The sequence below is a fragment of the Macaca mulatta genome, chromosome 4, assembly GCF_049350105.2.
Source record: "Macaca mulatta isolate MMU2019108-1 chromosome 4, T2T-MMU8v2.0, whole genome shotgun sequence".
NCBI lineage: Eukaryota > Metazoa > Chordata > Mammalia > Primates > Cercopithecidae > Macaca > Macaca mulatta.
In genome coordinates, this window is record NC_133409.1 from 116,186,318 (window position 1) to 116,199,556 (window position 13,239).

General features: G+C 33.7%; 1 protein-coding gene across 3 annotated transcripts in view; it reads right to left on the reverse strand.

Annotated features, from left to right (window-relative positions):
- The window catches only part of ADGRB3 (adhesion G protein-coupled receptor B3), a 738,657-nt gene that overhangs the window by 47,986 nt on the left and 677,432 nt on the right, over window positions 1-13,239 (reverse strand). For 2 of the 3 annotated variants that reach the window (XM_015136642.3, XM_015136641.3), the window contains 5 exons: window positions 12,906-12,975; window positions 10,271-10,337; window positions 7,855-7,940; window positions 1,866-1,964; window positions 1,374-1,545 (listed from right to left, as the gene is read on the reverse strand). In XM_015136642.3, coding sequence (XP_014992128.2) covers window positions 1,374-1,545; window positions 1,866-1,964; window positions 7,855-7,940; window positions 10,271-10,337; window positions 12,906-12,975 — 494 coding nt within the window. The remainder of the gene's footprint in view (window positions 1-1,373; window positions 1,546-1,865; window positions 1,965-7,854; window positions 7,941-10,270; window positions 10,338-12,905; window positions 12,976-13,239) is intronic. The other variant, XM_015136644.3, reaches the window with a different exon arrangement.

The window sequence follows — 13,239 nt, forward strand, 5'->3', positions numbered from 1 at the left end:
ACAGGAACTGAAAACCAAACACTGCATGTTCTCACTCATAAGTGGGAGTTGAACAATGAGAACACATGGACACAGGGAGGGGAACATCACATACCAGGGCCTGTCAGAGGCGGGGGCCTAGAGGAGGGACAGTATTAGGAGAAATACCTAATGTAGATGTTGGGTTGATGGGTGCAGCAAACCACCATGGCACATGTATACCTATGTAACAGACCTGCCCTTTCTGCACATGTGTCTCAGAACTTAAAGTATAATTGAAAATAAAATAGTTCAGAAATATTGTTCTTCCCATCTGATAAATCAGGTAAAAGCCTCTGGTAATCTCTGCACATCACTGCAAACTATAGGGTTTATATTCATATGCACATGTGTTTTTTTTTGCAATATGCACATTGCAATAAAGTTCTCAAACAAGCTAGATAATGCAAAATGACAGACTAGATTGTTTTCTCAAAATGACTAGCATGGCACTATATCATGTGTGTTTTTGTCACCACTCATCCTTAGAGTAAATGCTAAAATGACTCATAAACCTTGTAAATACTCTCAGTGCTTGCAAGCATTCAAAATAATTTTCACACAGGTTGGAAAACACTATTTTATTTCTAAACAACTCAAGTCTGAAATCTCTTACTGTCCTGGATGGATCTGGTGCTACTTAGTGTCTCCATTCATGAAATATGACTTCTTTCTTTCCCTACTACTGACAATGAACCTCAATCATGATCCAGATAAATGCTGATATGATAATACGTCTACAGTTCTTGGAGACAATCACTGCCTATCATGTCTCGCTGTATACATTTTCAGTGTTTTCCTAAGAGTAAACATCCATATCAAAAGCAATAATCCATCATAATCATAACCAAAACTTAGCAAAGAGACAAAAGAACTAAGAATTCATCTTCAATGTTTTCTACTTAAAATAGTATCAGTTAATATATGCAATGAGAGTGTGCTGTGTGAAGAAACATGAGTTAGGGAATAAGCTTAAGAACTATCACTGCATTATGCTCATGAACTGTGTCTTTAAAACATATGCCTCTAAGCCCTCTTATTCACTAGTTTTTCTAACAGACTTATTTATACAAATCACTCCATGTAGCTCCTCTTAAATCTATTATCCCTGGCTTTTGACACCTCTGGTTTTGTTTTTTCTGGCATAGTCCCATCTGTTCTAATCTGTCACTTTCAGAGGGCTGGGGGCCCTCCCAAGCTGTCTCTTAAAGCATTCCTTCAGCTTTGATTCCCAAGTGATTGTCAATGGAAGCGACCAGCTTTAATCTGAACATCAAGATATTAAAACATCATTCTTGTTACCAGGAAATACCCTTCCAACCATCACTGTTCTCTATCACAAGAATGCTTCTCACCTCTCTCCGAAGAATGCAGTGGACCATGACTATAACAAAGCCTTGCAATGAATCAAATACAGCAAAAAGTATTTGAAACAATATGGAGCGTTTATCTGTCATGGCCAGCACTGCAGACATCCACGTCAAAGCCAGAAGGGGCAACACCACACAGGAGCTCCAAAGAGACGCCCTGTTGAGACCAAGAAAGCAACATTACGTAGCTGTACGTCACACCCCAGGCTATAGCCAAACCCCCATTCAACACAGCATTTTTGTATGTGGTTCCAAGACCATTAACTTGGAAACCACAAAGCAGATGACATTTGAGAGTCTTATTTATTTTTTTATATAATATCCCACAATAGCTATAAAGACAGTTGCTAATTACAAATATTTAAATATACTCTCTGCTCTTGTATTAGCAAACACAATTTTTTTTTTCATCATAGCATTTTCTCACATGCACTGTAAAAGATTTGTAACAAGAAGATGTAAATGATTGGGACTAACATGGCGTTACTGGCGGTGGTGGCTGACAAAGCTGTTGTTGAAACTACTCCACACTTGGCACATTTGAGCGTCAAACCGCTATGAGGCTCACTCATCTGACTGCAAACAAACAGAACACCCACAAAAAGAACAAAATATTGAATTGTCACCAAAAAAAAGTTGCTGCTGCAAGTTAGCTTTTAAATACAATTTCATGCAGAAAAGTATATTTATCGAAAATGAATGCTCTAAGTTGTTGTAAAGATGCGTTTATACTACAAATTATCTTTGTAACATTTACCTTTTAATATGGGCCTTTGTTGCATGCAAAACATATTTCCATCATTACACCATAAGTGGCCCTGTGTCTATTGATCAAAGTTGTTCAATACACTGAGTTAAACATAAGTATGTGCTTCTGTAGACACATAGTGAAAACCCTTTATTCAGACCCTGATAATCAAACATGTGGGGACTCCTAGCTCTGAGGATGTTCATTGTTAATTGCAGAAGGCATATATTTCTGTGAAAACCTTCTGAAATGTAAATAATTATCTTAGAAGTCCAATATAGGAGGAAATGGATTTTAGGAGTCTTCAATTATTTGTTGAAGATGTAGCTTTTTTCTCAAGAGATTCATGTTTTGAAATTTCTTACAATATCAATGTATCGTTCACATTTTAGGGTGATCTGAATATAGGGGCTGATGAAATTTGATGAAATATTAGTTGATAATAAAAGAGTGATAGTTTTCTGCTTTCATAAGACACATTTAACATAATCATTAAGTTCAAAATATTATTTCTGAACATTTGTCATAGACTCCAATTTCCTAGCATTTAAATGGTCTATTATGGTGTAGAGGATTTTGCCCATAAATTCGGATTCAAACAATTCATACTCCATCTACTACATTATAGAAGCAAAGTTGTATTACATGGAAAAACTTTATACACATTTCGCTTTAGAAAAGCGTACCTTGAAAATTACAGATTTATTAGAACATAAACCTTTCAGGAAAAACCAAAAAGAAATTACTTGAATTAAAAATTCCAAACACCTTGGAATAATGCTCTGCAGTGTGCATAGTCCATTCCTATGTGGTCTCTATGGCTAAAATGATTACTTTGTAGGTTTTCATAAAGAATCTTATAGCGGAGTTGCATTACTATGTGTATAAGAAAAGTGGCAGAAGGGAGAAAGTTGTAAGATGCTCATAATTTAGAATCTCTGGATTATTTTAAATAAGGGCACTCACTTGTGAATAGTAATGATATGAGATAACAAATCTGAAAGTGATTAAGTAAGTAGATTGATCAGCAGATCCTGTGAGAAAAATCAAAGCTTTCAGACATGGGTGTGGGGGTGGGGAAGATGACACTAAATCCCTCACTTTACTGATCCAGTCCAGGGCATAGGTACTAGCCAAATGTGTCCAAACGTTTCAAAGTAGTATGTATCCATTAGTCTGTCCAGTTTCGTTTAGGAATGCCTTAATGGACATGCCGGTGTGTACATCCTAAAGGAGTACATAGACTAGTATTCTCTACAGTGGCTGCGCATCAGCTGTCTATCTGGCCTCAACCACAAAGACTCTAATTTAATAGGACTTCGGCATCTGCCTTTTTTAAAGCTCCACAGATTATGCTGATGAACAAACAGGAACAAGTACCACTTCTCTAACTAAACATTTGAATTTCTTTAATCTTGTTAAATTTGATCAGATTAATATGAAAAAGGGATAGATTAGTTACATATTGTTTCCTTTATCACAGAAGATAGGCTGTATGGTGTTTATACTTCAAACACTGATGCAGTTGTCTTTCTTAATCTAAAAATATGTTGCCTCTAGGCTCTGAAACAAGATTGAAAGCCCAATATTACTAAAAAATAATTTTAAGTACATGGTGTATTTTAGTCCTGAAAACTGTGATTTAATACAATCATAGGCCTGTCAGAAAATAAATTTTAAGCCATTATTTAAAATGCTTATTTGTCTTTATTTGAGATTTATTTGAGGCTAACTACAAGATCTATGCCTACTTCCCTTAGTCAGGGCTAACTGTTCAAACTATGCTTGATGTTAACTGCTGGGACACCTTTGGCATTCCATTACTGGATGTGCATGAAGTAGAATAAAGATAAGTTACCTAGAGACATGCAATGTTTTTTCCTAGTTTCTGTGACCACTATGGAAATTAATATAATATGAAAAACACATAGTCTAGATGCTAAATTGGTTGCTGCATTGAAAAATAAGATCTTGTTTCTTTATTATAGAAGAAATTATGCATTTATAAAATTAAAAGTTCAAACAGTAGGGAAAAAAAAACAAAAACTTGAGTTGTCCATACATTTAAATTTAACCAATATATCCACCAGGGCACCAGGGTAGGATCACATTATAGAAGCAAAGTCACATTAAATAGAAAAACTTTACACACCTTTCTCTTCAGGTTGTTCTGTCTATTCCAGTTATTACTGCAGATCTTAAAATCTACAGGTTCTAGTTCCCTTCTCCCATGTTATTTTTCTCTTTTGTTTAAAGAAAAAAAGTCTGACTGATTTATTGTCAATAACATAAAATATTCCCTGGAAAGGAAATGTGCCAGCCTCTCTTTAAAAAAAATCACAAGAAATTTGTAAAGAGTACTAGTAACTCAGTTTCCTTAGTTTCAGGTAGGTAAGACAAAGAAGTTTAAGACAGTAGACAAGAAAGTTCCACTGCAGAAAAATAGAGAAACTTAAATTGTCTGCTGAAGATGTTCTAAAAATATACATGCCATTTTAATCCTGATTTCATTCATTCTCATTATCATTTTATTTAAGATGTGTTGTATTTACAATAAATTTCTTCTTGGTAAACTAATGGGTACTAGGCTTAATACCTCAGTATGAAATAATCTGTACAACAAATCCCTGTGACACAAGTTTATCTAGGTAACAAGCCTGTACTTGTACTCCTGAACTTAAAATTTAAAAAGAAAAAATAATTTCAGTAGAAAAAATATTAATATAGTTTGGGTATTATAAAACTTGTTAAACTATTGTATTATTTATTAAACATTCACTTATTAATTCCTTATAAATATTTATTGAGCACAAACTGTATGGTTGGCTGTTTCTAATAACTGATTACAAAAAAGAAGAAAGGGAACAAAGAAACAGAAAAAATGGGAGAAGGAACATCTTGGTACAATATTTGGTTTTAAATAACAACCTAGTTGTAAAAGACATGCTTGATATATTTGTATATTCAAATAAGCTGAAATGATTTTTACAATTAGGAGGACTGGTTGTCAAGTCAACCAATTAGCTTCCTGCTTAATGTTTCTTTAGTTAATTTTGATGATTCCTTCTTCACTGGGGACTGTTCTTCACTGTCCTCACTACTTTTCTGTGAACTAAAATTATTCAAACCTCTATAGCTTCCAAAAATTTCCTTCAATCACACTTTGGAATGGAGTACAAATTTCAATCTATATTTGCTTAAGCTAAAATAGTACTTTATATTAGAAATACAGTTTGAAAATCTAAAGTAATTAATTTGTTAATAGTTCTTTTCTGCTTTGTACAATAGCCAACATCCTGCTTTTATAACATAAGTTAACATTTCTGTTTCTCTAGCAGTGACCTTTGAACCAGAAAAACACGGACTCAGTTTTGCCAGTGAAACATATGTAACTTCTAAGAATATGTTTAGAATAACTTATTTGTTAATATGTAGATTGAAATGGATAATTTCTAAATTCATAATATGATACTCTTGTCATTTCTTCTAAACCTATATGATCTCTTATAAAGAGCTATATGAATTAAACTGGGCTTTACACATAAAATAATTAAATAAGAAAAAATACTATGAATTTAATAAATCTTCAACGTCATATTCATTTCGATGATCTTATCTCTTTTTTTGACCTTCATGTCATGGATGGTGGAATCATGGATTCTTGATTGAGACCTTCTTTTGGAAAGACTTTTGGAAAGTTAGAGACCTTCCAAAACAACCTCATCTGTTCAGGTTGGCTTCTCAGAAGAGCAGCCACTGTTGAGTGAATGCTTGCTATATGCTAGATTCTCTAATGTGTGCTTTATACACATTATATTTTCATATACTACATGAGGCATGAGTTATTTTCCCCATTTAACAGATGAGGAGACTGAGTTGCAGAAAGTAACATGCCCAAAGGCACATGGACACAGCTAGTAAATTGCGGAGGTTTATCTTAACCACTAAAGTTCCCATTTTATTGTTGAGGTTGTTTAAATTATGTAAGTTTATACTACTAGCAGCAGAACTGAGTTTCTATCCCAGTACTCAGTCTGATCAGTATATTCTTACATAATTAATCTGGACAGAAATAACTGAAGAAGCTTACTCCAATTCCCACCACATGTGGCATAATAACAAGAGTAATTGTGTGAAAATTTTGTGTTCAAATGATCTAGAGAGTTGTGTTTGTACTACGTTCAAGTCTACATATTTAAGGATGTTATAGAAACTCATCTGCTGTGAAAAAAATCTCTAAATGAGAGAAGTGATCCCCCCTCAGGAAGAAACTTTCAGTGATGTTTTTATTACACTATGGTATTTCTAGTGTTTGATATAAATGATATCAAATTTTTATATTGAAAGCCATTAAATTTAGTCTTTTGCTAGGGAAAATAAATATCCAGATTATCTTATTATATAAATCATTACATAGGTTATAAGAACACAAAGGACTTAAAATTTTACAAGTAACTGATCAATTAGTGTGACTATTAAATAATACCATAAATCATGGAAGAAAATAATATTACATGGGTAAGTTTTGAATGAGGGTACAGTTCAATGGAAAGGAGAAAGCTGGAAACTTTTTATAGGGAAGGTCACAAAGAAAAAATCAAAGGCATTAATATTTCATTCACGTGTCAACAAATTTATATGATAAAAGATGACATAACCTTAAAAAGCTACTAACAATCTAGATATGAGACATTACTGTCATTATATATATAATATATATAAAATATAGATATATATAAAATATATAATACTATACACACACACACACACACACACTTTTTTTTTTGAGACCTAGTCTTGCTCTGTCACCCAGGCTGCAGTGCAGTGGCGCGATCTCGGCTCTTTGCAAGCTCCACCTCCCTGGTTCCCGCCATTCTCCTGCCTCAGCCTCCCGAGTAGCTGGGACTACAGGCACCCGTCACCACGTCCCGCAAATTTTTTTGTATTTTTAGTAGAGACTGGGTTTCACCATGGTCTAGATCTCCTGACGTCGTGATCCGCCCACCTCGGCCTCCCAAAGTGCTGGGATTACAGGCGTGAGCCACTGTGCCCAGCCACATATATATGATAACATATAATAAGTCATCAGATATTTATATATTATAATAACAGTAAAATTAAGGGAGATGCTTTTCTAAGTTTTATAAGAAGTTAAAGTGTGAAAATTTTGAATAACTCTTTTTAGCCAGTTAGATTAAAAATATCATAAAGAATGAAAATATAAGACACACACAAATAGTGCTTGATAAGTGATTATTTCAAGTAAAGATTTTTTTTCCTGATATATACAATTAGTCAAAGAAAATATAGTATTTTGCCCTGTTTAGGTTTGCTTGTTTTGATTCTGCTCTGTCACATACCAACACTGACAATCTACCTCCTGACCTTTGTGACCAAAATGAGGAAGGCTTTGAAAACCCTTACCTAAGGACAACCATTGTAAGTCTAGCCTCAATGTTTAATGTTCTTATCTGACAAGCAGGCAATATGCACAAATACACTCCAAATTTCCTAATGGCCTGTTATAGTATTTTTAGATTTTTGGTCATATTACTTAAAAATAGCACATTGGAAACTTTTACATGGCAGAATCTACCGGACACACTAGTACATCAATGACAAAATTCAAGGCATAGTCAACGCAGTCAGTGATGGTCTGAAATTGGAGTACGGGATTCACTGGTAAATAACCTTCAAAATCCACCAATTGCAGCTTACCCGGCTCTGTGTTTGAGCTTTTTATCTAGGATTCCATCTCTGGAAACAAGTTTATTAAATACCAAAATGCCAATCACCATGTTGACCTGTCAAACAGAAACAAAGTTGACCTTTCAATGATATTGAAGGGAATCAGGTCCCTGTTTCTCCTGAAAATCCTATTTTTATCAATTCATAACCACCGTATCAGTAGTAGTGGTATGAAGCACTCTCAAACATTTTATAAGTGCACAGAGGCATATGGAACAATTTAACAGTGGTGTGCTACTTTAAAGTTGTAAAGTACATTACGTTCATTTAATTTCCATGCTTTGCCGTTAACACTGGGGAAATTAACCTTCAATTGCCTGACTTTTAAATGGTACCATACTATGCCAATCTGGCATTCTTCTGTCTGAGTCAACCCTGAGTAAAATCATTTGGCTAAATGAGTTTTACCCTATGCCCGTGAGCCAGGAGATTCTGAATCGTAGAGCATGAGGCTAGGGTGAGCCCTGGCAGCAAAAGGTGCTGATGATTTGTCATTATTCCCAACACACAGGACAGAATGCCTAAATTCCTCATGCTGTGTGGTTATTCTCTTCTGTGGAAGGGGAGCATTTTGATGTACCATGCTTTTCTAGGCAGAAAGGAAAGCCTATTCAATTCACCAGAATCTTTTTCACAATGGACACTAGTGCTAATTTTAAAAATATGCTCTAGTGTACAGTTCTATCATTTTCTTTCTAAGACTTTCTTATTCTCACTTAAAAAGTCTTTTGCATGACATAAAATGAAATCACACTTATTTTTCCTTTTTCAAGTAGAACTGTAAAAACTGCATAGATGTCTATTCGTACCAGCTTACCATGAGCCCCCACAGTTCTCTAATCTACCAACACTTTCTGATCAGGGAATCCAGTCCAATGAGTAAATGAAAAATATGTTCTTCTTTTTGCCTTTCTTGCCTCTTTCCAATCTTGGTGTAACCCTGCCCTGCTGCCAATGAAGATGGTGAATATAAAGCGAAAATGCGTCCAGTTGCTAATATAAGGAAGATGTAAAACATACCTATTAAGTATGGACCTAGGAAGAGTCACTCTTCATAGTTTCCTGACAAGACACCATTTAATCAAGAGAATACTTATTCATCTATGTAACTCTCATTATTTAAATTAAGAGAAAAAGTGTATTCTATGGATTCTAGTAATCTACAACTTAATCATAAGGGAATTTGTCACCCCTCCAAAGACCATACTTTGGTGTTTCAATTATATACATACTTTGTTTCTCCATTTTAGTGTTATATGGGCATTAACCTAGAAGCTTAGGGAAATAATTCAGTTGATTAAATAAAAATTCAATGCAGCAGACAAAAAGGTGTCTAATAGTTTTGATTTCCCTATGCTCTAAGATTCTTGCCTTGATTTTATTTTTCTTGCAAATTATAGACAGTTTCTGCTCCCTGTTACAGCTTAGTGGAGGGAGAACAAGCTTAAAGGAAGAAAAAACTGACATCAGAATTAGTAGCATGTCACTACGCTTCAATTTTTTGAATGAATCACTTAAGAAACCAAAGAGTAACTTTCCAATTAGAAATATAATTGTACAGCAATATGAATATTTGTGTTTAATTTAGACTGTTTCTTTCCTCCCTTATTTTCTTTAAAGATGCACTGGGCAAGAAAAATTTGTAATCAATAAATCCAAACAGAGAAAGAGAAAGGCAAATTGGAAGGAAATATTTCACATTACCATAGTTTAAAATTTTAAACAATTATTTTGTGGCTTCAAAAGAGAAATTTAAAATCCTTATCTATAACATATGGCAGTGATTCTTAAACAGGGATGATTTTGACCCCTAGGGACCATCGGAAAATGTCTGAAGATGTTTTTGAGTGTTATGACTAGGGGGTACTACTGGTATGTAGTATGTAGAGAAGAAGGATGTTGCTGAACCTGCTAAAACACACAAGACAGACTCTGCAACAAACAAACATACGATCCAAAATGTCAGTATCACTGAGGTTGAGAATATATTTCCTTTAGATATTTGACAGGGACAGCCTTAAAGAGATTTCCCTATTAATAACCATATGTATTATACAGAATACTCTAAAGGTTAGATTATGGTAAATGATGAGATTCTATATATTAAAGAGGAAGAATTCATTAAAACTTACTCAAACTTCTTCACAAATCTGAAATTACTGTAAGAGAAATACCACACTCCCAGTTTAATATTCTTCAGTATTCAAAATATGAATATTTTAGAATAATAAAAGACTGAATAACAATTGATATTCAATCAGAATAATAGTCCATCGAACTTTAAAATTTCTACACAAGAACTACATTATCAAAATTGCCACTCTGATTGAAAGAAATTAGTTTTTTTTTTCCTAAGAAAACAAAATAAGTTGATTTCAATGTTTACCAGGACAACAGCAGCTGCAGGTCCCACAAAAGCATAAAGTAGTCCTCCTTCAAGAGAGAGCCAGCAGCTGAAAATAACATTAGATAAGAACTAACAAAAATTAGTGACAAGTATTAGACCACTAAAGTGTGATACAAACAACTTAGACTATACATTTAGCCTTGGAATTTTGGCACATGTTAAAGATTTGTAATAAAAAAAATACATAGAAGATATAGAAAAAACTAGAATTACATCATTTCATGAGTAAGAAATACTATATACGTCTAATTGAAACAGTTTTATTATAAGGATTTACTTTCAGGCAATTGAAACATTTTAGACAAATTACTGTTGCAGTGAGGTTTCTATATTTACTCTCAATACAAAGATAAGTATTATTTACATTTCATAAAATGCTGCTTTATATCCATTATGGATTTTTTCAAATGTACTTTAAAGCAAGAACAGTGTATTTTTTTTAGAGTTTTAGATGTGCCATTTACCTGCTCTTCCTTGAGGCCATTGAAATATTGGGAGAAATTGGTTTAAAAGCCATCATTGCAGGGAATGGATAAGCTACGTTTGCATGCTATTTTTCTTCTAATTTTACTTTTTCACCAAACTACTAAGAAAATTCCCTAAAGATAAGCTTTTGAATAAAAATAAATGCAGCTGTGTTTGTTTCAATGACTAAATTCACCAGGTTTGCATTGATAGAGACAAGATAATCGATTTGGGAAGAAACAGTCTCTCACAGCAGAGGGAAATGCAGAGGGAATGGGGCTGACACTGGAGGCTTTGCAGGGTGGCACATCTGCCCATGCAGAATCCAGGAAAGTGAAAATGAGGGAAGCGTGAGGGGCTGCTGATGCAAAGAGTCACGGCCACCATTTCATGCACCTGTTTTTTGACGTTTGACCCTTGCACTATTTCTTCTCAGTTTACAGAATCAGCCTGCTGCCTTTAAAAGTAATAACAATGAACAGTAACTGCTCTGTATCTGTTCTAACAATAAACTGCTCTATATTAATTGTGATGGTAGTTACATGACTTATGTATTTCTCAAAACTCACAGAACTATACACTTAATAGGGTAAATGTTACTCTATGTAAATTATACCTTAAACATATTTACCTGGTAATTAATTATATATGTACAGAAAGAAATACTATATTAGCATATATATACACAAATATGTGTATGTATATTGAAAGTCTGCATTTAGTTATTGTTCCTCAACATAACAGCAGAAAGATAAAAATGTACTTTTCCATTTTAATATCTATTTTTAAATAATATACCTGGAGAAAAAACCTTAGTCTCACAGAATACTTTAGATTGTGTCTCTAAGACTGCCACTAAATTCCCACTGTATGTTTGTGTAAATTAATCTCTGCCACTAAATCCCCACTGTAATTTTGTGTACACTAATCTTCAAACTGAGGTTTAATATATCTTTCAAGATATACTAATAGAGATTCAGTATATCTTTTTTTTTCCTAGGAGTTTACACTGTTATAAAAATTTATAGTTATAAAATAAATGCATTACTTATTGTATTGTATTGCACTTTAATTATAAACTCTTTGAAAGTAGGAACCATCATATATATAATCTTGCTTATTCCCATATTCCCAATACAGTGACTTTCCAAAAATAGATGTATACCAATAATGATGCTATTGTAAAAAGTAATAAATTAAGGTGATAGTGCTGTAGTAACCAGTACTCTGCCATCTATGCTATCAGAATTTTTAAACATAATATAGATTGCATAAAAATGCTCTGATGACACGAGCTTCTTAAACTTTTCAGAAGTTTCTTTACGATAAACAGGTGAAATAATATCTCTCAGTATGTTTACAATTTGTACGAACCTACCAGAGGGCCTAATTAGCAGTGATTCCTACCTCAAACCCAAAATAATTAAACAGAACATCATGCTTTAAAACATATGCTTTTAATAAGATGCGCATCTCTTTCCCCACTTCTTAGTTGCCTCCTCAACTTGGAAGCAGATAAAATAAAACATGAAAGTGCATTGTTTAGATTTAAAATGTTAAATTCAAACTTTACCACAAATTCTCTCATAGAATTTATCAGCACTACCACTATAAAATAAGCTGATATCATATAACTTTTCTCCCTTTTAATTTCTTGCATAGTCCAAGTATTTTCTAATGTAAAATCCATTGGTTCCCTTGATCTATAATTGTTAGTATGCATTGCCCTAACATAGTAACAAAACTTGAACTAACATGACAGAATTTGGTTAATAACAATATACATTATCATTAATGGAATTAGAAGCTCATAGCAGTATCACGTTCTAAAAAGTAAGTATGTCAAGACTTATCCAGTTCTCAATTTATTTGAGGTTGGGCATGCACAATAAATATTGAAATATTTTAAAAGCCAAATATGCTGGTCTTATTAAGAAATGGGAAACTGAAACAAAGATTCTGAACAGTGCCACACCATTTACTTCTTAACCTTTGTAGATTTAAGCTACCTTGTTTTGTTCCTTACTAATGCAATTTCTACCATTGTTAATGATTCCATGATAAAATGCAAGCCATCAGCAGTGCCAACCAAGACTCTTTGATGATTTGTTAAATTATAAACATGATTTATCACTGTAGATGGACTTACTAGTGATCAGTGCCATATCCTTTTGTTCTGGTGAAGCCTACAGATGTGGCCACTACTAAGGCTGGTAAACCTGTAAGAAAAGCAATGTCACGCATTCATATTTAGCTATAACCACTATGCATACTGGCCTAAGAAAAGCCAGAACAAACTCCAGATGCTTAAATCAGAGAAACTATCTTTGGATGAGTCACTTCACAAGGTACGTTTCTATTACAAAATTTCTTTCAAGTTTAAAAATATGAGAGAGGTAGCTGAGCTTTTAACTTACTGCACTTCTCTGTTGTTGCTAGGTTACCACCACATTTGACATGGGTTTAAATGGAAGTAATAACAG